The 25,233-nt window shown below is 38.3% G+C and overlaps 2 protein-coding genes across 4 annotated transcripts in view; one reads left to right on the forward strand and one right to left on the reverse strand.

Moving 5' to 3' along the window:
- Window positions 1–184: 184 nt before the first annotated feature.
- On the reverse strand, window positions 185–2,870 carry LOC105382534 (mitochondrial import receptor subunit TOM22 homolog). 2 transcript variants are annotated; one of them, XM_048622804.1, is made up of 5 exons: window positions 2,662–2,870; window positions 2,008–2,082; window positions 1,467–1,564; window positions 1,183–1,324; window positions 185–861 (listed from the first exon to the last, which is right to left on the reverse strand). In XM_048622804.1, exons 1-5 carry the CDS (start codon window positions 2,749–2,751, stop codon window positions 796–798), a joined length of 471 nt encoding a protein of 156 aa, XP_048478761.1. In that variant the 5' UTR covers window positions 2,752–2,870; the 3' UTR covers window positions 185–795. The 2 variants fall into 2 exon arrangements, with proteins under 2 accessions (XP_048478761.1, XP_011550739.3); XM_011552437.3 differs by lacking the exon at window positions 2,662–2,870 and adding an exon at window positions 2,168–2,439.
- Window positions 2,871–3,422: 552 nt separating this feature from the next.
- Window positions 3,423–25,233, forward strand: part of LOC105382532 (inositol hexakisphosphate kinase 2) — a 45,138-nt gene continuing 23,327 nt past the window's right edge. Inside the window, exon 1 of one of the 2 annotated variants that reach the window (XM_011552432.3) lies at window positions 3,423–3,657. In XM_011552432.3, the coding sequence (XP_011550734.2) occupies window positions 3,592–3,657 (66 nt within the window). In that variant the 5' untranslated portion in view covers window positions 3,423–3,591. Of the gene's footprint in view, window positions 3,658–11,847; window positions 11,884–25,233 lie in introns of those variants that run through there. The other variant, XM_011552433.3, reaches the window with a different exon arrangement.

Below are 25,233 nucleotides of genomic sequence, written 5' to 3' on the forward strand. Positions count from 1 at the left end.
TGAATATTTTTGTTCTCTGATGCTTTATACTCGTAGGAGCTTTTAAAGCGCGATCGGTCCCGGCTTTGATTCCCATCCGGCGCGATGCAGTTATTTGTAAGAGAAATAAATAAACTATTCACCAGTGCTATTGATAAGTAAATTGGGGATGTGATATGTAGGGGAGGTTAATAATTTTCACAAATATAACTCAACATAACTTTATTCTATTTAGTTTGGATGTTAACAAATCATTATCTACAAAATTATTAGGTACATTTAAAACCATTATACACCATCGGTAATTATACAATTTATACCTACTCTCGGGATCGTAACCTAAAATAATAAGGTCAGCTAAATCCAGATAGAAAAAAAACAGAAAAGAAGGGGGAAAATGCAAATGATTTTTATTTCAATATTTTTGTGAAGTGATTGAAATATCATTTTTTAATCTGATGCTTTTAAATGCTTTTTAAAGCTTGGGAGTTAATTTTTTATGAAGACTAGAGATGATGAAAACTATTTCGCTTTTGCAAGGTTAGCGCCAAGAGTCATGGCAGTGGAATAATTTGTAGCAGATTGTGGTATTTGAATAATTATATTTATGTGTAAGTATTTTTCATTCATTACCAATGATATGTTGGCAGGTCACAAACTAGGCTAACAGTATTAGGAGCTAACCTTGAATAAATTTCATTAATATCTTTTCAATATGCATCATATTTAACTATGTGTGACTATAAAACTAATGGTTATTAACTTGTATGAGTAACATATTGTATACTTGTAGGTTGGTGTATATTGTGGTGTTGTCTATCGTGGCATGGGGGGCATCGCAGGCACTGGCCCAGAAAGTGCTGCATTTGTGCCCAGCAGAACCTGAAATAAATATTGAATATGCTTAGGATTTAAGTATACTCTTTATTACATAAGACATATTAGCATTACTAACATATTAGGAACATGGTCAGAAAAGCTTATGCTTTTATCTGGCAACTGCAAGTATAGAATCTAGTGTGCCTGTTACATTAGATAGTGGCCTAATTTGCTTAAATACAATGTCCTGTTTTGATGAAATAGCAATATTATTGAAAATGTAACCCACTAATGTCACATCATTAATAAAACATAATACTTATTATAATATTTATCATGCCTAATATTTATAAACTACAGACTTGATCTAAAAATAAATTGTACCTGTTTTTGTTGACTCTTTTGCATTTCTTCAACCTTTGCCCTCTCCACTTCAAATATAACTGGTGCAAACAGGATGACAGAGGAACTTGCTACAACCCACACTATGGAGCGGGACAGTCCATATAATGATTTGACTCCACACCTGCAAGTCACAATTATCATACTTGTATAGGCCTGTTAAATTACTATTAATCTTGATATTTGTCTTGATGCTAAAATACAGTTTCAAGTTTTTAATTCTAACTATACTACATATATTTAATGTTTTTTCATAAGAAACTTACCAGGACTTGGTGGTGATGGCGTAGGTGCCGTTGCGGATGCACTCGGGGAACATCTCAGTCAGGCCCCAGAGTCGTTCTGAGAGGGTCTCATCAGGTTCCTAAAAATATAATATTAGAGTATCAATTTATAATTATTATTTTCTACATGTATGAACTACATGTTGAATGTATGGAATTTATTGCAAAACACTGTTCATACATATATTATGTCTGTTCTATATTTTTAAAGTATAAACAAATTAGCAGAAATGTTCTAGTAAACACAATTACTTATTTCACCATAATTATGTAGATGGAGAATAAACAAAGCTTCCTACTTATAAATCAATTATCTCAAACTGCCTAATGCATTCTAGGAATTCGTTGATAAGAATCTCATTAAATAAAATAAAAAATATCAGAATTCAGAAAATTGCAGATTCAATATGAAGCACTATCAACATAACCTCTTCAGGTGACATAACCAAAATTATAATCAATGTGCATTGTTCTAACAAGATTAACAATACAAAGGAAATGTTGATACAGAAGCATTACTTACGTCGTCATATTCTTTGAGAGGGCCAGAACTAGGAACCAGTGAGTCAGATACTGCAGGCTCAGGACTGGGTTCTAACTGCAATGTGAAAGTTTTTGGTTAAGAAAATTGGAAAATTTCACTGTTCACCACACTAGAAGAATATGATAAAAAAAAACTGTACCGGGGGAGGGTTGAATATATCCTCGGGTCTACGTTCAGGTGTATCATCTTTACTGGCCGTGAGAGATTCCATCCCGCTATCGCTCTGTTCAAGCTCATCAGTCAAATCCATAAGCATGTTATGGATTTAAGAAACCTTTGTACTGAGCACTAAATGGGTTTATTCTAGCTGATTTAGCTATACCAAAATAGCTAAATTTAATGGAATATAATACAATTTATCCCAAAATTTCCAGTTCCACCACACACAGATTAGAAAGAGAAAAGAGATAAATAAATCATAGACGCGGTAGAGAAATTTGACAGGACAGTAATATCCACAGATTATGAATAACGTGATTTGTCTTTGCTAAGTATAATTGTTCTGAGTATAAAGAATCATCAGTCATCATAATCATTGGTCGAAGAATCATCACTGCCAAAATCACATAAAGATTGTGAAAAACACGAACACCGCAACTACAGCTAAATACTGATAATTGATCATTTAATCACCAAATCATTTTGTGTCATTTCTTCTTTAGGAGTGCTGCGAGCGCAGTTGCAAGAAGTATCTGTTGATATATATTGTATTACATAGTTCATTGTCACTACACACTATTTTAGATTATTACTAAATGCATTATCAAGACAAAATAGCCTTTGACAGTTGTAATTTGTAATTTTTGTATAAATAAATAAAACAATGAGTATACAACCACTACAATAAGTCCACAGAGTAGGTAATATAGTAATAAGTCATTGAATGGCCTACACGGAGATTCTACAGCTATATAGCAGCGTACACACCGGGCCAACGAAGGCCAACGAACGAATTACGTTGGCTTTCGTTGCTGCAATCTGCCCTGTATTATGTATGATAAATATCCATCGTTGAGATAACCGTTGGCGTTCGTTGGGCGTTCGTTGGCCCGGTGTGTACGCAGCTTATGGCAAGTGGCAAGTGCATGGCGCTGCAGCTGCTGTCTGCAGCACTGCAGGCATGCGCAGCCGGAATAATCAGATTTAGAGAGGTATGTTCCTAGAGTCAGATAAGATCACGGCGCGATAAGACTCTCACATAGGCCAACCAGTAAAAAAAAAAAATATTTTAAAATGCATAAACCAAGCACACTGCAATGCAAACGCAAGGCCTAAAAAACTATTCTAAAGAGAAGTCCAAAGCACACCCCACAGACAAAACCGTTATTATTCTGAGGGCAACAGAGTAAAATAATAATAAATTAAAAAAAATAAAAAGAAAAAATATGTCAACGTCAAGATTTTAATTTAAATTTTCCGAAATCAATTTTATTTTCTCTTTCCTACTTAAATGACCAAAAATTGATAGGAAATATATGAATCTAGCATAATTTTTTGGCTACTATCTTGTGTTCATGGTTTATGTAATTAAATGTTTAATTTCATTTAGTTTGCAAATTGTGGATGTTTTCTGTTTGTTGGTCCAGTTTTGTATCATTTGTTCGCTCCCGAAATCGCAAGGACGATACGGTAAGTCAGTTTTTACTACTCTGTAAAACTCCGGTAGGTAATAGAGACGAGACGATACGGGGGCGGCACCCAAACCACCATCCACCACGGAAGGTTAAAATCGCCCCACAGGTCACACATTCATAACTTAGCTCAACCAATGATGTTATGATGGAATATAGTAAAGAACACCATCTTTATACCATTAAGTAACAAGTTCATCCACCCATCCATGATTCCATATAACACGTAGTGTGCATAATATTTGCCATAAAACATGAAAGGGCATGTACATAGTTGGTACTGCATCTAGCTCTTTAACCATCAATCATTTATTCCATTGGGTTATGAGAGTGATGGAACAGAAAGTGCTGTCATGTACTGTGCATGTGTGCCCACACTTTGTCAGTGTTACTCTTCAGAGGTTGAAAATCTCATTGGGATTGCCTTCTGTGGACAAATTTCGGCCATGGTTTAGGATATGGTTTCATTTCAGTTAGTCACAGGGACACCCTCACCAATATATGTACTTATATAAAAAAATTATCAACTTCTTACTTACTCTCCCGTTTTATTACAGAACAACAAGTTACTCTACATTAATTTCAATTTTTAATACTGCATTATTACGTATTATCTTGTGCTAGTCAGTAAGATGCTCTGTACCCAGTGGTTTCCAAATACTTTTCGTTCAACATGCTTATTTGCAAAGCCCTTTGGCCTTGAACTTGTTTCCATACACCTATCTGCAGTACACACACTTAATTTCAGTATTGTTTAATTTTATCAGAACCCTTAGGACTTCTCATCGAACCTTTTGTTCCGCAGAACACTAATAATAACCGCTGCTTCATATTGTAATTGCTCCATTAAATACATTTAAATATAGGAAGGGTGTCTGGTTTACTAGTGATTACATAAAGTGAAGAGATTGCTTCCTATTTCAGTGTGAAGAGTTGTTATTGGCCGCTTGCCAGACCTTTTTATAATACCTGGATGCTGTTGTCAATCAAACATGTTATGATCAAACTTGTTTCTTTTTTGTTGACTTAAACTGATTTAGAACATAGCTAACATCATAAAGCTTCATATCCTCTAAACTCTAAACTAGAGAGCCTTCAACTTAAACTGCATTCTCGGTTATTAACTAGCTATCAATCTATGGGTCACACACAAAACCTACCAAAGCAAAGATTCAAGCACAATACAAATCTAGAGATAAAATATATAATTTTATATCCTTGATATTTTTTTATCATAAATTAGAATGTTGGAAACACCTTTGTGTAAAATTTTATCATCACATCACATCCATATCGCTGGGGCACAGGTCTCCTTGCAATGAAGTAAGGCTTTTAGGCCTGGTCCTCTTCTATCCTCTAAGCCTATTGCATTACCACTACCAAAGGTTAACTGGTAGAGAATGCATAAGAAGCAAATAGCATTAAGTTCGCCTTTCTAGTCTTTCTACCAATCAATTTAATAATTGTAATAATAATAATAAACACTGAGATATTATAAGCATACCCAGAGTTACCCCTTTTCATGCGGTTACGTCCTTTCTTATGGTTTCAACACAGTTCTGTATGTAACTATTGCATCATCTATGAGATGTCGCCAAGTCATTATGTGCATAATAAAGTTATGTTTATGTTTATAATAATGTGGATTTATATGTTGTCCCCTAGCTGTTCAAACATGCTTTGGTAGTTTTGCTTCGCAAAGTATATATATATCATTTTATTTTAATGTGGTAAAAGGACTAGTGATGTAAAAAAATTGTTGTCAGGTGGCTCCTTTTCCCATGTATTTTGCAAACAACTAAAATAATAAGGTAGCTTCCATGGTATGAAAATCAATTTAATGTTTAATCCTATTTAAGTTATTATTCCGGCAATAGAAAAATAGTAGGCACATATTTTATTTTTATTTTTTCAGTCACGATATCAAATTCCAAACTGTCTAAATGCATACCGTATTTAAAAGTAGTCTTATTTGTTTATTTATTAAAGATACCGTAAACATTAATTAGAATACAAGCGATATGCAGTGGCACGCGTGACATCATGTTTAGGTCTTCAGTCTCCACGGTTCACATTGAAATGGCGATGATAGTCAGGTATCGTTTATGATTGTGACCTATCACACCATTATTGCGTGATAGGCCATCGACTCATAACCATTGCTCTCTAAGCTTATTGAAGGCAATTATGTTGGGGCGTTTAACTGATACCTAAATACCTGTCTTATTCGATTTATTTTGCATTTATTCGCAAAAACCAATACACACGAAAATATTTCTGTTTGTTACATATTCAATTTCATTACATTTTATAGGTGGATATGATGAAGATATTACAAAAAGGTTGCTTGTTTATGTTTAGTAAATTATTTCTAACGATTTCCGTGATCAATAAGTTCAATAGACCAATTATTTTATATGATCCATCAGATGCATGTAAACAGTCTGCTGAAAACGTGATAGAGTATGTTATGTCTTGCTCTGACGTAAGATCCACTTAGTTATTCAGTAGCGAGTGCACCATCGATCTCTGCTAACTGTTTTCACGTGGTTTCCTTATTGAATTATGATCATACCGTTCAGGAGACGAGGTTTGTGTTACTGACTGTGTGAAACAGAACGATACAGGCTTATAAGACAAGTCATAACTTAATAAACGGTGTTAAATATGTTACTGTGATTTGTGGCGTGAATTAATAAGTGTGTGTATTTATATTTTAGTGTAATATATATGTCGGTGAAGTCATGATTACAGTCATGATACTGACACCGCTGACTCGCCCGGATACGAAGCGCAGCAGCGCCGCCTGGCGGCGCTCTACAGCGTCTATGGTGGGGCGCGTGGCAGCAGGTGGGAGCAGAGCTGCGCTCCCTCACTTGCCTTCCAACCGCCGAGCGCTATCGACCTGTACCCTACGTTTCGTATCATAGTTACTGTGTTATATTCTGTAAAGTGCACCTACCTAATAAATCAAGTGATTGCCTACAAAGAGTGTTTCCATCAAGCCCGGATCCCATTGCACGCCCACTATGTCTGATGGAGATGGAGAGCTACGGCCGAACCCCTCACCTTCGCCGACATCAGAAGTGGGATCCCAACGGGCGAATGCAGCATCAGCACCACTCAGCAGCGACCAAGGTGCCACGGAGCAGAACTGGCGCATGATGTTCGAGATGCAGAACGAGAACATGAAAGCCCTCATCGCCGCACTCAAGCAACCTGGACCGAGTGCTGGCTACAAGATCACGCTTCCAGAGTTCGACCCTGAAAAACCTGATGCAGACGCACGTGCATGGTGTGCGACTGCCGACGTGTGCTTCGCAGACAAGCCGCTAGAAGGAGGCCAGCTTGTTGTTGTAATCAGCAAGGCCTTGAAAGGCGTGGCATCGACATGGCTTGCCCAGATATCGTATGCAGGTATGACATGGACCCAATTTAAAGAAATGTTCGTTGCGCGATTCGTGTCTGTCGAAACTTCAGCTGCGACGCTCATTAACCTAAACAATAATAAGCCCAAGGACGGCGAGACACTAGCCTCTTATGGAAGCCGCCTAATCACTTCCCTACTGAACAACTGGAAAGGAAAAACTGTGGAGCAGATCGCCGTATCAACAGTGCTCGCTCACATGTCGCAATTCGATTCGAAATTACATCGTTTGGCATACACAACTGAAATCGGCACTCGTAATCGATTCCAGCAAGAGCTACAAGCGTTTTCCTTCCTAAAACGCAAGGCTAATTCATCCCTGGATCAGAAAATCGCACCAGAATTCAAACGTGCAAAATTTTCCACACTACCCCCTGTAAAGTGTTTTCACTGCGGAAAAATCGGACACAAGCAATCTGAGTGCTTTCACCGTGGCAAGGAGGTTCAAAGCAAGAAATGGACCAATCCTGCCGTGCCAACTACACGAAGTGGACCACAGCAGCAGCCAACTACATCGGGCAAGATCATCTGCTTTAAGTGCAACGAGCCAGGACACATCGCGAGTCGGTGTCCAGCGGCCCAGGGCGCCAGCAGAGGTGGCAGCGGTGGCGGGCCCAATGCTGAGCGTCGTGTCAACGTGTGCGTCGTAGAAGCACCAACAGGAAATTTAAATCATAAAGGTCAGTCTTTCGTTTTCCAATATGACTCTGGTGCTGAATGTTCTTTGATTAAAGAGAGTGTTTCACGTAAATTTTCTGGGAAACGTTATAATAACGTTGTTTACCTTAAGGGTATTGGTGAATCAAGAACAGTCAGCATCCAGCAAATTCTGTGTGTCATTGAGATAGGTGATAATGTGTTAGAAATTTTGCTACATGTTGTGCCTGACGCTATATTAGAAAATGAAATAATGATTGGTCGCGAAATTTTAAAACAAGGTTTTGCAGTTCATATGACGTCATCTGAGTTTAGGTTAGAAAAACACAAAGTGATAGCTAGCTGTGAAATCGAATTATCGGTCAAAAATGATTTTCAAAATGTGGACACGGATATTCCCGACAGTAATAAGCCGCAGTTGGTAGATATTTTAGAGCGTAATTCTGATTATTTTGTCACCGGTATGCCTAAGACTCGCGTAACTACAGGAGAACTTGAAATTCGGCTTGTTGACCCCACTCGTACCGTACAACGGCGTCCCTATCGCCTCAGCCCGGAGGAGCGAAAAATAATGCGTGACCGCGTAGACGAATTGTTGCAAGCGGATATTATCCGTCCGAGTAGTTCCCCATTCGCGAGCCCGGCTCTCTTGGTTAAAAAGCGCGATGGTAGTGATAGAATGTGCATTGACTACCGCGAACTAAACAGCAACACGGTACCTGATCGATTCCCATTACCGCTGATTTCTGACCTCATTGGTCGTCTACAGGGAGCTAATTACTACACTAAACTAGATTGCGCAAGTGGATTTCACTTAATTCCTATCAAATCGGAAGAATCTATCGAAAGAACCGCGTTTATTACACCTGACGGGCAGTTTGAGTACTTGTCCATGCCCTTTGGTCTTCGTAATGCTATTTCTGTCTTTCAAAGAGCGATAATTAAAGCGCTAGGCCCTCTGGCTTATGATTACGTCATTGTGTACGTTGATGACGTGTTAATTCCATCTGCAACGATCACTGAAGGGTTGGAAAGGCTTGAAGTCGTTTTAAACACACTTACGAAGGCGGGATTTTCTTTAAATTTAAAGAAATGCTCATTCCTAAAAACTGAACTAGAATTTTTAGGATATGAGATTAGTGCAGGTCAAATAAAACCTAATAAGCGTAAGGTTCGATCCCTTACCGAATTGCCACCACCAGAAACGGTAACTCAGTTAAGACAGTTTATAGGCTTAGCTACGTACTTCCGTCAGTTCATACCGCAATTTTCGCGCATTATGGGACCACTTTACAATCTTACCAGAGAAAATGTCCCGTTTATCTGGCAGCCGCGTCATGAAGAAATTAGACAGGAGATTATTTCGATTTTGACAAAAGAACCTGTGTTAATGATTTACAATCCAGAATACCCCGTCGAGTTGCATACTGACGCGAGTGCTAACGGCTATGGCACTATTTTATTCCAAATTGTGGACGGCAAGCGACACGTAATAGAGTACTTCAGCAAGCGTACCACCCCGGCGGAGTCGCGGTATCATAGTTACGAGCTTGAGACGCTAGCTATAGTTAATGCTATAAAGCATTTTCGACAATATTTACACGGGCGTAAATTTACAGTTGTAACAGATTGCAACTCTATAAGGTCCTCTAGTAAGAAAGCTGACTTGACACCGCGTGTCCAAAGATGGTGGGCTTATCTCCAATCTTTTGATTTTGACGTTGTTTATAAAGCCGGACAGTACATGAAACACGTAGATTTCTTTTCACGAAACCTCGGAAACGCAAACCAGGACAGCTGCGTTCAGTCAAGTTTAAGCGTTAGCGAAGTCCCGAGCATAGAGTCACAGGTAGAGTCGAGCGTAAAGTTACAACCGCAAGTAGCTTCAAATGTAGAGCAGAAACAAATTAACTTTACAGAAGTTACAAATAATTGGATAATTGCTGAACAAAAACGTGACCCCGAAATTAGCAAGTTAATAACTGATCTCAATGATGGTACACTGAGTGCGGACATTGCCAATACTTACGAGGTGCGAGCAGGGATTCTTCATAGGAAGGTTCAGCGTAATAGACGCACGAGATGTTTGCCTATTCTACCCAAAGCTCTACGCTGGTCTGTCGTAAACAATATCCATGAGTCTCTAGTACATTTAGGCTCCGACAAAACATTGGAAAAGTTGTACCAACATTATTGGTTCGAAGGCATGGCGCGATACGTAAAGAAGTACATCGATAGTTGCGTTACATGTAAGGTAGCTAAATCACATTCAGGCCGAGTTCAAGCGGAGCTCCATCCAATCCCTAAGATAACAACGCCATGGCACACTATCCACATTGATGCAACCGGTAAACTTAGCGGGAAGAACGACCAAAAAGAATACGCGTTCGTATTAGTTGACGGCTTCACAAAATACACTCTGCTGTTTCACACAACACGAATTGACACAGTTAGTAGCATACAGGCTGTTAAAGATAGCGTAGCGTTGTTTGGAGCGCCAACAAGGATCATAGCGGATCAAGGACGATGCTTTGCCAGTAAGGAGTTTAAAGAGTTCTGTGATGCTAGTAATATTTCGTTACACTTAATCGCAACCGGATCATCGCGTGCAAACGGGCAGGTAGAGAGAACTATGAGCGTACTAAAGTCTATGCTAACGGCGGTAGAAACTAGCGATACTCGATCCTGGCAAGACGCGTTAAGTGAAGTACAACTCGCCATTAATTGCACCGTAAACCGTACAACTCAAGCGAGTCCATTAGAACTCATGATTGGTAAAGTTGCGCGACCATTGACTCTTATGACATGTAATGACGAAACAGAGGTTGACTTACCTGCACTTAGAGTTGAAGCTGCTCAACTTATTGAGAATTCAGCTGTTTATGAGAAGCGTCGATTTGATTCTACAAAGGCCAAACTTAGCAAATTTTCAGTAGGAGATTTTGTATTACTGGCTAATGAAGAGAGAAACCAGACTAAGTTAGACCCTAAATATAAAGGCCCATTCCAAGTGATAGAGGTACTAGATTGTGACAGATACACCTTAAAGGCGTTGAATTCGAAACGTACTTACAAGTACGCACACGATAGGCTTAGAAAGATGCCCTCAGAACCTTGTATCATTGAAGAGTTTCAGGAAGATGAGACGGAGTTGAATGAAGAGGCTGTTGAGGAGCCTGTTGTAAATAATAATTAAGCTTGCATAAGTGATAATGAGTGATAATGAGACCGTACCAGAGACTGATACGTAGTCGTAGTCTAGTAGAAATCAGCATCTATGTTCGCATAGTCTGTGGGCAGGCGGCAGGCGTATAGTTCTGGCGGAGGTCGGGTTCATGATGAACCGTATGTGGAGAGTCAAAGGTTGACTCGGCGATCCCCTTGGAGGGAGGCGCGTAATGAGAATGCAACTGTGATTGCTTTGGCCGATGAGCCGTTGAGAGGTTGATTCGATTTGATTATGGTTTATGAAAGCTTAATGAAAGAGTACTGAAGATGTTAGTTTTTGAACTTAGAGATTGATTAGTCAATGATACAATGTGTCTGTGTGGCAAGAAGTTTATTCATTCCTGTTAATAAAGAAGTTGATTAGTTTTCTTTTAAGATACCTACTATAAGCATAGTGTTAATGTAGAGCATTGTAAATAGTAGTAGGCTAAGTAATTTGTGAAGATACTGTTCGCTGTGTCTTGTTACAGAATAACACACACGAGGACGTGTGCATCACAGGATGGCCGTGTCGGTGAAGTCATGATTACAGTCATGATACTGACACCGCTGACTCGCCCGGATACGAAGCGCAGCAGCGCCGCCTGGCGGCGCTCTACAGCGTCTATGGTGGGGCGCGTGGCAGCAGGTGGGAGCAGAGCTGCGCTCCCTCACTTGCCTTCCAACCGCCGAGCGCTATCGACCTGTACCCTACGTTTCGTATCATAGTTACTGTGTTATATTCTGTAAAGTGCACCTACCTAATAAATCAAGTGATTGCCTACAAAGAGTGTTTCCATCAAGCCCGGATCCCATTGCACGCCCACTATGTCTGATGGAGATGGAGAGCTACGGCCGAACCCCTCACCTTCGCCGACATATATAAAGTTATAAATGTATCTTTTGATGGAAATGATGCGGTGCTTTGAAGGTGTAAGTACCTACTCATAATCAAATCAGTGTGATTTCTATAATAGATGGAATAAAATTACGATAGGTACGGGTAGGCGGTAAAAAGTACACGAGCAAGCAATGGATCAAAATTTTGATTAGACCTACCTATTATAAATTAACCGTCGCATTAAAATCAAAAGTATGATCGCGTCCTTTCACACTTGAAATAAATAGCCTGAATAATAATTGTAATGGCAGTCATCCAGGTTATTTCCAATGGTTATGGTATGCACTGACTGATTCATACATTATACTGATTTATTTCTGTATTACCGGCTGGATGCTTTCCGGGAGTGTCATCATCATCAAGTACATACTTACAGCAATTTTCAGAATATACAGTTAACAAAAGAGTCATGTATGCACCCAAGTGTAAACAGTTTGATCATAAGAATCACAGGTAGAGAGGTAAATGATTTGAAGAATATTTAAATACAGTGAAACCTGGTTAAGTGAGACTTCAAGGGTCCTGCAATATCGTTTCACTTATAAAGGTATTCCACTTACCCAGTGTCTCAGATATACAGGTATAAATAAATATCTGTCTCATTTATAGAGGGTTCCGTTAATAGAGGTGAGAATACAGGTTATTTCAGTTATACAGGTGCGATCATTAAATAAAATTAATTTAATATATAATTTTTATTAATTAATAAAAAATCAGCACAAACTTCGCGTGTCTTCCCACTTTCATAAACGGATATTAACTTCAGTTTTTCACGTAATGATAACAATTGTAGCTTTCGTTTTGGCATTTTTCAAATTTAAACATCTGTATGATAGAAAAGCGAAACTAAAACTGAAGGTAATTGATTAATAAATACATTGAACTGAACTGAACTGAAGCTAAAAATTTGTACTTTGTGGGTACAATAAGAATGAGTAAAACAATGTTATCTCAGTTACAGAGGTTTATGCATATAAAATTTACTCGCTGTCTCAGTTATAGAGGTAACTAAGATGATAAATCGAAAGAACAAATCCCAGATATAGAGGCTTTCCTCGTCCCACTAACAGAGGTAATTCAGTGCCAAAGTGTTGGGACCTCAGCATGAGTTCCAGCTATGGAGGTTTCTCACTTATCCAGGTCCCACTTAACCAGGTTTCACTGTACATCTAAGCTCTATTCAAAATTACCTACTGTACGAACTGTCTATCATTCGTCTAAACATTTAATGTGAAAGTATAAGCACTTCGGGTATAATTTTATCTGTTTTGCTGACTGTACCTCTTGTAGAGAGAGAATCGCATTCTTGGGGAAATTTGTGAACGCAACCTTGCTTGATTATTTGGATGGCTTCAGTTGTTTTTGAGAAGTTTGTGGCAAGGTTGGATTGCTCACTGCATACTCGAATGTGTACGTTCTTGTATTGTAACTGAAGGGTTTCATCTTCTTATTAATCATTTTATGGTTCTATTCTCGTTCACTCGTTATTGCCATGTATTTCTGAAACCGTCCAAACGGTCATCTTTCGTGAATCGTACCGATGAGTCTCTATATATTTCATGATACCTATATTTTTTCATTGGTACGTATTCATCGTATAGAATTATTTATTTATTTATTAAACATTTATTTTCAGATATAACTAATATATATATATATATATTATGTTTCCCTATCGATTCAATAAACGAAGTAGGTTTAACTTTATCCACGCCACGTCTAGTTGGTCGGTTTCAACATCTTGTGTTTGTGCTTTTGTTTTCTTGCGAATACAGTAGACACATTTCATACGGATGTTATTGACTTATTTATCTTATCTCGAACCCTATTTTTTTGCAATCGAGAAATTAATCGAATTACAATCAGTGTTAGTCACTGTGTTCATTATTTCAAAAACTCATAAGTAATATTGATATATCTGCGTCAAGGTATTTACGAGCACTTCAGTTTTTATATCCCATTCCTAGATGAGAGAATCCGTAATATACATATTATTATTACTTACCTTTACCATTTAATAGTATTCCTTATGATCATGAGTAATGAATAAGAGTTTGAATACAATTAGAATACACAATAGTCGGCTTTGCTTTGTCATTGTTGATAGAAGTGGTATTGGTTACACGTTCCAGATAAGTAATACAAAGTGCGTAGTTGCTAGTGATTGGCCGCGTCACCAACGGTTCAGTGCCTCTGGGAAGGCATGCCTACAACAACGATTGGGTTCTCGCCTCAGCTTCGGGCCTTTGAAGGTGTCCGGCTTTCTGCTCCAGGGCCTTCCATCTCCTGGGTCAAAGGTGGTCGCTTGTTGGCTTCGTCTTCTCAATAGCCGTCGCATCAACGGGTTGCCGACAGCAGCAGCTCCCGAGGAATGTTTCCGGTCCTAAGGCATGCCTCGCGATCCAATGCTCGGTCTCTATGGACGGGAACGTTGGCGAGCCTGTAAATGCCGCCTCGGGTCGGGGTTGTGTCTTCGGCAAACACGACACGCTCAAAGGAAGTTGCGCGGTCAGTGTGCGCGGTTCGTTCGGAGTGGACTGATGCTGCTCGATTGTTTATGATGGCTCCACCCGCAACGCCAGGCTGAACGTGAGCCACCCCAGACCTGCGTTGATGGCTTCATCATAAAACTTCTAGCAGCATCAGTCGAACCGAATAGTTCCTAGGAGAAACCCCGAAGTATATGCCTCTCCGTGCAGTCGATCGGGACTACTTGGGACTCGCCTATTTTCTAATAACAGATACCCAATTCCCCTTATGTCTTTACAATTGTACCCATATCACCGAAAGATTTCCCGTTACAAATCGCCTTTAGCGATAAGGTCACATATTGTGCATTGTTTCTAGCTCCAGTATTATCCCCATTGTATTAGATGTTGGATGATTGAATCGTATGTTAACTATGGTTACCATATACTCAGTATAATGTATATGTATGACTAGTCATACATAATTGTGTCCATTGTGTTGTCGGCGTCAAGCTGGCTGCAGGTCTGTCTCGATCTATACTGTAATTTTTAATTCCGCGGAATTCTGACATTTCATTAGTGATACCACTAAAAAAGCTCTTCACCAAAAAAAGGTAAAATTTGGATCAATTTAAAGGCAATACTTTTTTTTTAATGTTTTCATAGAAAAACATAAATCTAAATATTAACTTGCTCAAGTGAAGTAGGTAATACAAAAATAACAAATATTTCAATACTAGCTGTTGCCACGAGCTTCACTTCACCTTAATTAGTTTTCCCGTAAACTGTAACGTAACGTAACGTAGTTTCCCATAAAAAGGCTACTTTTTATCGCGGAATTCCCTGGATTAACACATAAGCTATTATCTGTTAATCCAGGGTGTCAGCTAACTCCATTCCAAATTTCATTAAAATCAGTTCAGTTGTTTTGACGTGAAGAAGTAACAAAGGTACACACATACATACATACACGCATACTCACAAACTTTCGCATTTATAATATTAAGTAAAATCACGACTCACGACCATTGTATCTGTATAGAATTAATTTTAATTACTTTATTTTATTCTTTAGCATGGCATCACTTGCTACTGAATTCAGGGATAACAAACCTTTTCAATCGATTTCAAATAAAAGATTCTCAATTCGGTAAGTAGGTACATAATATGTTCGGTATATAGGTATTAGGTACCTATGTAAGATTATTGGAACTGCACCATATTAACATATGACAATCCATTAAGCCTAATAAACAAATATGAATTTTTTTATTGTATAAGTATGTTTATATGTTTGTTGGTATGTATTTTTGTCCACGAATATCTCGAAAACGATTGATCCGATTGTTACTATTCTTTTTTAGAGTTCCGTACCTGAAAAGTAAAAAAGGAACCCTTATTGTTGTCCGTCTGTCTGTCACCACCCTTTTTCTCAGAAACGGTTAAAGATATCAAGCTAATATTTCATATAGATGTACATAATGATGAAATTAAAAGGTAAAATATCTCAGGTAAGTAGACTTGTACGGAACCCTCAGTGCGCGAGTCCAACTGGCACTTGGCCGGTTTCTTATCGTTGACCTTTCGCGTTGTGATAGTTTGTTGATTTTTATAAACGTTATGGAGCCACAACCTGGCCCTTCCCAGGAAGCGGCCCCATCTGACAGAGCACAAGAGTCAGACTTTCTCTCTGCCAGAAAGAAGCGTCCTCGTGATTCTTTTGCGCCTAACGTAAAGACCATCATTCTAAATATTTAAAAATGTAATATAGAAAATTGTCCGGACACAACTTATGTTCAGACTCGTATTGAAAAAAGTACCCAGCCAAAAAAGGTTTGTGATCTCTGACATGTCAAAAATTGATAACTGTCAGAATTCCGTGAGATTAAAGATTAGAGATTAGATTGTCATCTCGTGATATATTTGATAACGTCAGTGTGGCGGTGATATAATGGGGACTACCGTTTTTTTGCTCACCAGTTGGCGCCACTGTCGACCGAGGTAAAGAGGTACCATAGCTGTCAAACTTATCAAAGGAGACTGTATCAAATTGGCGCGAAATAAAGTTTTAAAATTTTGAATCTTATAAGCTTATTAATTATAAAATAACTATCATCACATCGAGTTACTATGCCGCAATGTAGTGTAGATCCGTTATGTTCGGAAAGAAAAGGAGGACTTATGTTAACAAGTGATAAAACTGTTCTAAAACAGTGGCTTGTGAAATAATTATTATCCGACAATCTCGTGTTTGTGAAAATCATTATAACCAATTTCAGAAAGAACATAATGTAAATAAGGATTAGGCATTTAATAAATACAATAAAAATAAAAGAATTACACACTGATTTAACTTTTATTTATCCTTTCCGTTTAAACACACTGCTATACAAAAAATATAACATATTAGTAATCCACACAATGAATGCTGGCTGGTAGTTGTTAGTTGAAACTAAATAATGGTAGTATTCTATTATTTGTGGGGGTGTCAGTACCTGCACCTGGCTCACTCGAATGGAGCCTTTGTGCATATCGCCTTAAGGTCTAAACTCCACTCCTAAGCTTGGACCATTTCCTACCACGCTGGTCCTCTGCAGGTTGGTGGGTTCGAAAATCTAGATGTGCAGGTTTTATCACGATGTTTTGATTAACCGTAAGAGCGATGGTATACATTGTACATAAATTCCAAAGTACTCATTGGTGACAATATCTAGATCTGGAGTTTAATTATTAGTGTTCACACTGCTATACAAAGTTTCTGAAGGCCACTCAACAGTAAGTATACACTGACAGGGTGTCCACTTTCTGGAAAGTCAGGGATAGTCAGGGAAAAGTCAGGGAAGCTCAAGGTGGTCATGGAAAGTCAGGGAAATTGATGGGCCACCTGGAAAGTCAGGGAAAAATGACTAGTAAAGCATATATTTTTTCTAAATTGTAGTTCTTTCCTTTACAAATTATTATTTTTTTTCTATTTTATACGTAAAATACGTTAGACATAAAATAAAATCTCGTAAGCCAGGTTCCAGACTCAGTTCATAGTTTGTTCAATAGTAAAATTATGTTCCCTTAGTTAAATTTCATTCAAAAGAGTGTGACTCAGCTTTGCCTTTCTGAACCACTGTTGTTTTAAGAGTTTGTGATGAAAAATAAGTCTTCACATAAAGTGTTGGTGCAGACGCTCTGTATCTGCGCTCATTTCACTCAACAATTCTCATAATTTGCTACGGCAGCGGGAGCGCTTGCAGAAGCGTTTCCTCCTCGCGGCACCTAATGATTTTTTTTAAAGCGTCGCGCCCATAGCGGTATTTCTTCAAAGCACTCTGTACTAATCCTACCATCAATAAGTGTGCTTAAATAAAATTAACTAGGTCAAACTAACGTCTTTTGCAATAATAACCAGTGGATCCCGCTTGGGTTTCCAAGCTTTAAATGACTTTTTTCAAAAGTAAAATGACATTTTGAAAATAAAAAAAAATATACCTCTTTCTAAAATATAAGAATTTAAACTTTGTTGTACAAAAAAATTAAGTAGGTACTTATTTATCATTGCTTTCTATAGGTACATAATGTTGCAATAGTAGTAGATGTACGGTGGCCTGCGCCTAAAAGTATACAGGCGGAGTTTTTAAAATAGCGATCTCAAGCTCACATGCTGCTCAAGCACATCCACATAAACACCACTGCTACACACATCACACAAAACACGTCCCCGGATTTATAACAGATGTAGCTGGTCCCTTCATCATCAGGGATCGCTATTTTAAAAACTCCGCCTGTATACTTTAAGGCGCAGGCCACCGTACATAGCCGAAATAGGGTGACTCAGGGATCACTCGAAACAACTTTTGTTTTACGTGTTTTTGAAATTCGCGTTTTTTTCTCATATAACTTCACCTGTCTAGCAAAGTTTGTATGGTTTTTTTTTTAAATTTCTTGTTGCTCAAAATGCCTGATCACTCTCGTCTCTTTCGGCTTAATATACACTTTTTACAGCCAAATATTTTACGCAGTCGAAGTTTTTTTAATTAGTCTCGCAAATGAATGGAAAACAAGCTTTTGTTTATTTTGATCTCTGGTCAGGGAAAATATCTGAAATGGTCAGGGAAAGTCAGGGAAAAGTCAGGGAAATTTTTGGAGGATTCTGAGTGGACACCCTGACTGAATCATTTTGTTGTATGATGCTGTCCTCTACGTTTCCAACCAAGTTACTGTTACGGTCACAGTCTTGGTGTCTGTAAAAAGAAAAAACATAGCTGTTACCTAAGCAAACAAGCATACACTTCGTAAAAAATAAGTTTGTAAACAGTAAACAAACTAACCTCGGAATTAGCTGCTCTTTGAGACTGCTTATTTTTGCGCCTCTTTTCCTTAATTATTCAGCTTTCAACGACAAATAATCCATATTTGCGATAATTTTGCAAAAAGAGATCACTTTTCAACAGGGAAATGAACGAAAATATAATTTATCACGAAGCCCGCCAAACAAATTATATGAAAAGTAAAATGTCACTTGACCTCAGTGAACACCAGCGCCCCTAGCGGCAAATTCACACGCGTTAGCCCCCATTATCTAATGATGATGATAAATGATTGGAAAACGCAGCTGAGATCAAACAGGATACCTCCTTTTCAATAAAAAAGTGACATAAGTAACTCTTCATTCTGTATATATGCATAATGTTTTAAGCTTATATGTAGTATAGTAATAGGAAACTACAGAATCCTCAATCGTACCTCATACTCATATTTGTAATAGCCTCGTAATTGTTACCATAATGGCAGGATTTCGGGTATACATATAATTTGTAATGTTTGATTGAGTGCAGTGGACCGTTTGAAGCTGCGATCGTGACTTCCACTTCCTGATTTAAGTTCTGGGTTCATTCAAGGTAGGTACCTACATGATCCGTATCGTTTGATTCATTGATAAAAAAATGTTTGCGGAAGTAGACTAGACTGCTTTGTAAACGGTTTGTTGTCGGACCAACAAAGTACATAATATTCCGATTTTAATAGCTAAATAAGTTGCCCTTGTTGCAAAAAGGACAAAGGTAAGTTAATACTGAGCCAAAAAGGGGGTCATACTGAACAACTATTATTCTACGACTTATGATAATTTGCTAAATCAAATCACTCCATTCTGTTTATAATCTACAACATGTTGTTTTTCGAACCCGACAAACTTTAAGGGGGGATTCTACGAGTAATTTCATCGAGAAAAAACCCCCATATGTGGGGTCAAACCTCAATATTCTAGAAATGGCGGCCATTTTGCTTATGCTTATGCCATAGGTGCTTGTAACTTATTTTATGTAATTTTTAGCAGTTTTGCATATTTTTATTCGATAGAGATGACTTTTTGCGGATAAAAGCATTTTATTTCATGTCCGTAAGCCGTTTGAATCTAGTGATATGAATTTTTATGAAAACTACGAATCAAATACTTTAAAATGGCCGCCATCTCTAGAATATTGAGATTTGACCCCACATATGGGGGTGTTTTCTCGATGAAATCACTCGTAGAATACACCCTTAAAGTTTGTCGGGTTCGAAAAACAACACATTGTATACACTTGAGTAGTTGAATCACCAGCGCTCGTAGAGTATCAGTTATTTTCCACCGGCAGCGGCCACGGTACACCGTGTAATTACGGTTACTGTGGAAAGTTTTATTTTACAACATGTTTTCGTTATGGAATTATCTTATCTGCCGCAACTTGCTTTATGTGGTTTGGTTTTGTTATGTGGTTGAAGCAAAGCTGCCTCCTCCTGGTCAAAGTGGTCAACTGGGCATTCATCTAATGAAAACTAATGGTTAATCCTTTTTCAACGGCGACAAGCGCTAGTCCAGTATAGTTTTTCTACCGAAACGCTACAATGAATACAACTCAACGTGTAATCAAATATTATTTTATACCTACTTATTTGTATTTTGAATGCAACTCTAGATCCCCTCTAGATCAACATGAACTGTTAGTGTAAAAACTGCCACTGTATTTACAAAAGAAATCCATTTATAATTACTATCTACGGTAGCAGGATTACAGATAATTATGTGCATTTATCTTAATATTCATAATCATAGCAATAAGAACTAATCGTAACCTTGAGTAGGTCATGTCACAATCGGCCATTACGAAGTGTGTGTGAAACAGCAGATAATAGAGATAAGGATTTTGGCAGTGCTTGGGTTTACGAGTGTCGGGAATCCGTTTTCTTTGCCCCAGTACGTTTCAGGGAGACACAAGATGTCGCGGCCCGCCCTAGTTGGCTCGTCGCCAGTGCTTAGGGCATAGTTAAACCCGAGTTGGGGTCTGTACGCGTTTGGCAACTTAACCTGTTTCGTGGCTGTTGAACAAAATCTACACTGATTAGAATAAACGCTTTTGTGTTTATAATTTCGCAACTGCCTGGTCCAATTTGTATTTCGGAGAAAAATATTCTCTTGTTGTTCCAGTTATTCTTTAATTTGCGACTTACATTATTTATAGTTTCTTAAATTCTTAGATAATTTATTAGATCTGTTACATAGTAATATGAACATGAGCAACCCACTCCTCTGTACTCCTCAGTATCTTTCACTATCCTCTCCATAGATCTCAATTTAAGTTTTACCACGGTATAATAACATGGTTCTATGTCTTAGACATATGTATTATGAATATTATTATGGTTGATTTATGTTATCCAATATGGTTCCTACAACCTTTTCATTAATTTTCGGACGGTCACATTCAGTTTCTTAGTAAGCCATACGTGGCTCCCTATATAAGCTAGTCGGAGAAACTTCGTTTCTACATCATCATGGGGGAAACATACTAGGCCATAGAAATAGAAGGCTGATCACCTGCCGTCGGAGAAGTGAAGTGATCCGTGCTGTCGGTCGGGCATGTAACAGTCGGTCCAGCGCCATTCACTCCAGTCGAGTCGGTTATTCGTTCCATGGGTTGTAAGAATTATGACATTATACATCAAAACCAGCGCAGATCGTATCTGATTAATTCGTAATATAATAACTACCTATCCAGATTTATCTGTAGTATCGATCAGAGCAAAGAGGACCATCCCACAAATTTGTTTGTATTCTGTTTCCTATAATGCCATTCGCTGCGGCGAGTAAATGATAGAATCTGCGCGAGCGTGGCGCCACTGCGTCAGCGTGGAAATATGAAATACTTGCGACACGGGTTTCTAAAATCGAATAATGGTCACTATTTCCGGCGCTATCGTTTATAAAATAATGGCGTTTTAGCGCTCCCTATCGCTATTTATTGCATTTGTTTGGATCGATTCCAAGTGTCGCTCGATATCCACTCCCTGCCGATATCTGTGCCAAAAGAAAGTCAAAGTTCGATGGCATGATTTGCGGGAAGACTGCTACCAGTCACTCGGTGACAGCCTAACCTAGGTATTACGATTTACTGCCGCCGCAAAACTGCTAACGAACTATACGAACTTGCCTACAGCATGTGCAGTATTCGGTTTCATTTCCTCTACTACCATCATCATGATATATTCCTCACCATCTATCATCATCATCTCATGAACAGCCTGTATGTGTATGTTTAATGTTCATTGAATACTGAAATGATCCGAGACCATTGATATACGAGGAGAAAAAATGCATACATAAGTAGTGACGACATGTTTTTAGTTCCATAGGTATTTGGCACATTATCATGTAGAGACGCTGTTGCTTGCAAGCGTTAAAAATTAGAATCCTGATGTTGCTATGTACTCTATGTTTAAATTTAGTCATCTACTTTTATTTTAGTAGGTACTTTATATGTAAGTTCTCGAACAGTATCGAGTTAGTTTTGATGCTCGTAATATCCTGCTGATTTAAGATGAAGTTGTACCAATATGTAGTCTTGAATGTTGACCACTTATGCGCTTTGTATACTCTGTGCTAATATTTGACTATAACAGAACTAGACTGTAGTTACAACATAGCTTCTTAGTTTATACACTGCACTTAGTACGTGCATATTTACAAGACAGTTTAATAAGCAAACAAAACTATAGTCCTCTCTACATATAAAGCAAATATATCGTATAAAGGTAGTAGAGGCTTTATACTTATATACATATAAATCTTTAAAATAGTTGTTGAGACATAATGCTTTTGATTCGTGATTCGTAAATCACTTTCATATCAAAAATCAAAAGAAACGGCAGTCGAGTTTAGTTTAGAGATTTATTAATATAATTCAAATAATTTCTGCAGTACCAAACGAACTCCGTACAAGTCACGGTCAAGTTACTCTACGTGAAAATAAATCAGGCGAAAATAATACGTGGACACTCACGCACTGCGCACTTGACCGGCGCCTGGAACTCGAGATTAAAAATACTTCTCGAAATAAACTCTGGAACGCTTCAGATACGAGTATTACGGTACTTAAATATTTTTAATGCGCTATGCGCTGCGCAAAATATTACGAACTTTTCCGTGAGTGAAATGTCAAATATTTTTGAACTTGACCTGCGGAAATTTTAGACAGCAACCTAATAAAATACATACTGCCACTATTTATAGTGCGACAAACTTATCTGTTCCGGTGAGAGCAAACTAAATTGATCCATATCTCATTATATACTAATGAATTATATATTGATATAGATTAGATGGGTTTATTGAAACCACAAGAGCGAATTACCACTACTGGCAAACTTAAAAACTTATAGAGTGAAGAAATATTACACATTTACGTGAGCTGTCACCGGAACAGATAAGTTTGTGGCACTGTACATAAAGAGCTTTCTACAATATTTCGGTTGCTTGCACAGTAGAACGTGCCTGCCAAGTGTTTTAAAAAGGATAAGAGCCGAGGCTGGCATATCCCCAGGGAACTAACAGCCTTGAACGTTGCGTGCGTTAGAAGTGTGGAGGGTGAGGGACGTCGAAGGTCGAGTAGACGGGGTCTGCGGGCCCAGCGAGGGGCGGGGGCGGCTCATTGAGCCCCAGTGACGTCACCGCCTGCGTGACGCCTCCCCGCAACCCTCACCCTCTGCCAAGGTGAAGTCCAAGTACAAGGCTTTCTTATATTTCATTGGTGACACTCGATAACCCTCACATTGAATTTCGGAAATCACTGACTCGTGCTCTATCATCAGGTTGTTCGCACTATGACGCCAGCCGCAGACTCCAATTGTGTTTGTTTAATGTTATTGTGTAACGGGTATCAATTGCTGTATGACGTTATTATGCATACGCACACGATTGGTACTGCGCAATTTTATAAAAAATAAACAGACCAATAAACTTTGACGACCGAATGGCGTAGTGGTTAGTGACCTGACTACTGAGCCGATGGTCCCGGGTTCGATTCCCGGCTGGGGCAGATATTTGTTTAAAGACAGATATTTGTACTCGGGTCTTGGGTGTTGATATTTATATTTAGTATCTATCTATCTATGTATTTGTGTAGATATATCAGCTGTCCGACACCCATAACACAGGTTCTGCCTAGCTTGGGGTCGGATGGCCGTGTGTGAGATGTCCCCACATATTTATTTATATTTATTTATTATTTATTTAAACTTTTCTCGTCAGTCTCTACAGTAACAAAGTGCCCATGAATTGGGAGAGGGGCGAGGGGCTATTCGTCTGTGCGTTAATGCGAACGTCCCCACCCCTCGAATCCCGCGTGACCTTGGTCTGGTGAGATTTATGGCTGGAGAGGGAGGAGGAGGAGACGCTATGCGGCACTCCGGGAAACTGACGTCAGATCCGGAAAAGTTCCCAGCACGAATTACATAATTTACAGAACTTTTATCATTGTAAAGTTCTTCTTAGCGTGACCGTGACAAACACTACAGCTGAGTGTTTGCCCCTGTGCTGAAGAGTGTAGTGAGATTAAATCAGCCAAGCTAATCCTGCCGATTTTACCTCGGTCATTAATATCTGATCAGTACTGTAAAATGTAAAGGTTTTTAAAATTCTTTGAAAACAAGTAGTTTTAGATGGTGAATGAAGCAGCAGTAAATCAATAACACAATTATCAATAACTGTGTGGGCGTAAAAAAAGCTGTCTACGACGTTGTAGCAAAGTGCTGATAGAAAAAGATACTTATATATTTTTTCTTTTATATTATTTTAAATCGAATGAAAGCACCAGACAATCAGAAATTATGGAAAACGTGCAGACACAGGGCGGCTGTCCAATTTCAAAACACAGTAACAGCCAAGAGACAAAATGTTCAGGAGAGCCAAAAAACGTTTTTGTCCCTTCATTTCAATGCCCTGGTAAAACTATGATACATATCTAAACGAATGTAAGCTTAAAAGAACCGGCAGAACCTAGGCTTTACATACAATACTATTTCATTTAAATATGACTAATATTGTTGCTGTAATGCACAAAAGAAAACATTAACTAGGTTTTAAATGGTTTTCTCACCCTAAAACCGCCCTCACTGACCATTTTATAACCTAGTAAGAGCCATTATTGTGTAATTTAAGACAAGTAAAGTATATTGAAATTGCAATAATAACGTAATAATTTATATGTTTTTTATTTTTTTATATGTTTTGGATCCTTCACATAATATAAATCAAATTTTGCAGCACTTTTACACGACCGCACTAAGTAATAGCTGTAATACCGGCATATTTTTAAGTTTTATCTAAATGAACCAAATCGCCATATTAAGAAGGCATGTCTGACACGAACATTATTTATGGCTGCCTTAAATTAGACAATATTTCCTAAATTTTGATCTAAAATTAGTTTACAATGTTTGAGTTTTTTTTGGTTTATGCAAAATAGGGCTAGTAGAAAGGTTCTGACGAGAAAGGTCTCTATGGCTTTTATAAAGAAGACAAAATTTCCTTATGTTCTACTTTTAATTCACCTCTCTAGGTCTCATTGGTTCAAAGATACAGGTTCTGAAATATCTGATATTTTTTCG

Source organism: Plutella xylostella, chromosome 8 (genome assembly GCF_932276165.1).
Source record: "Plutella xylostella chromosome 8, ilPluXylo3.1, whole genome shotgun sequence".
Classification (NCBI taxonomy): domain Eukaryota; kingdom Metazoa; phylum Arthropoda; class Insecta; order Lepidoptera; family Plutellidae; genus Plutella; species Plutella xylostella.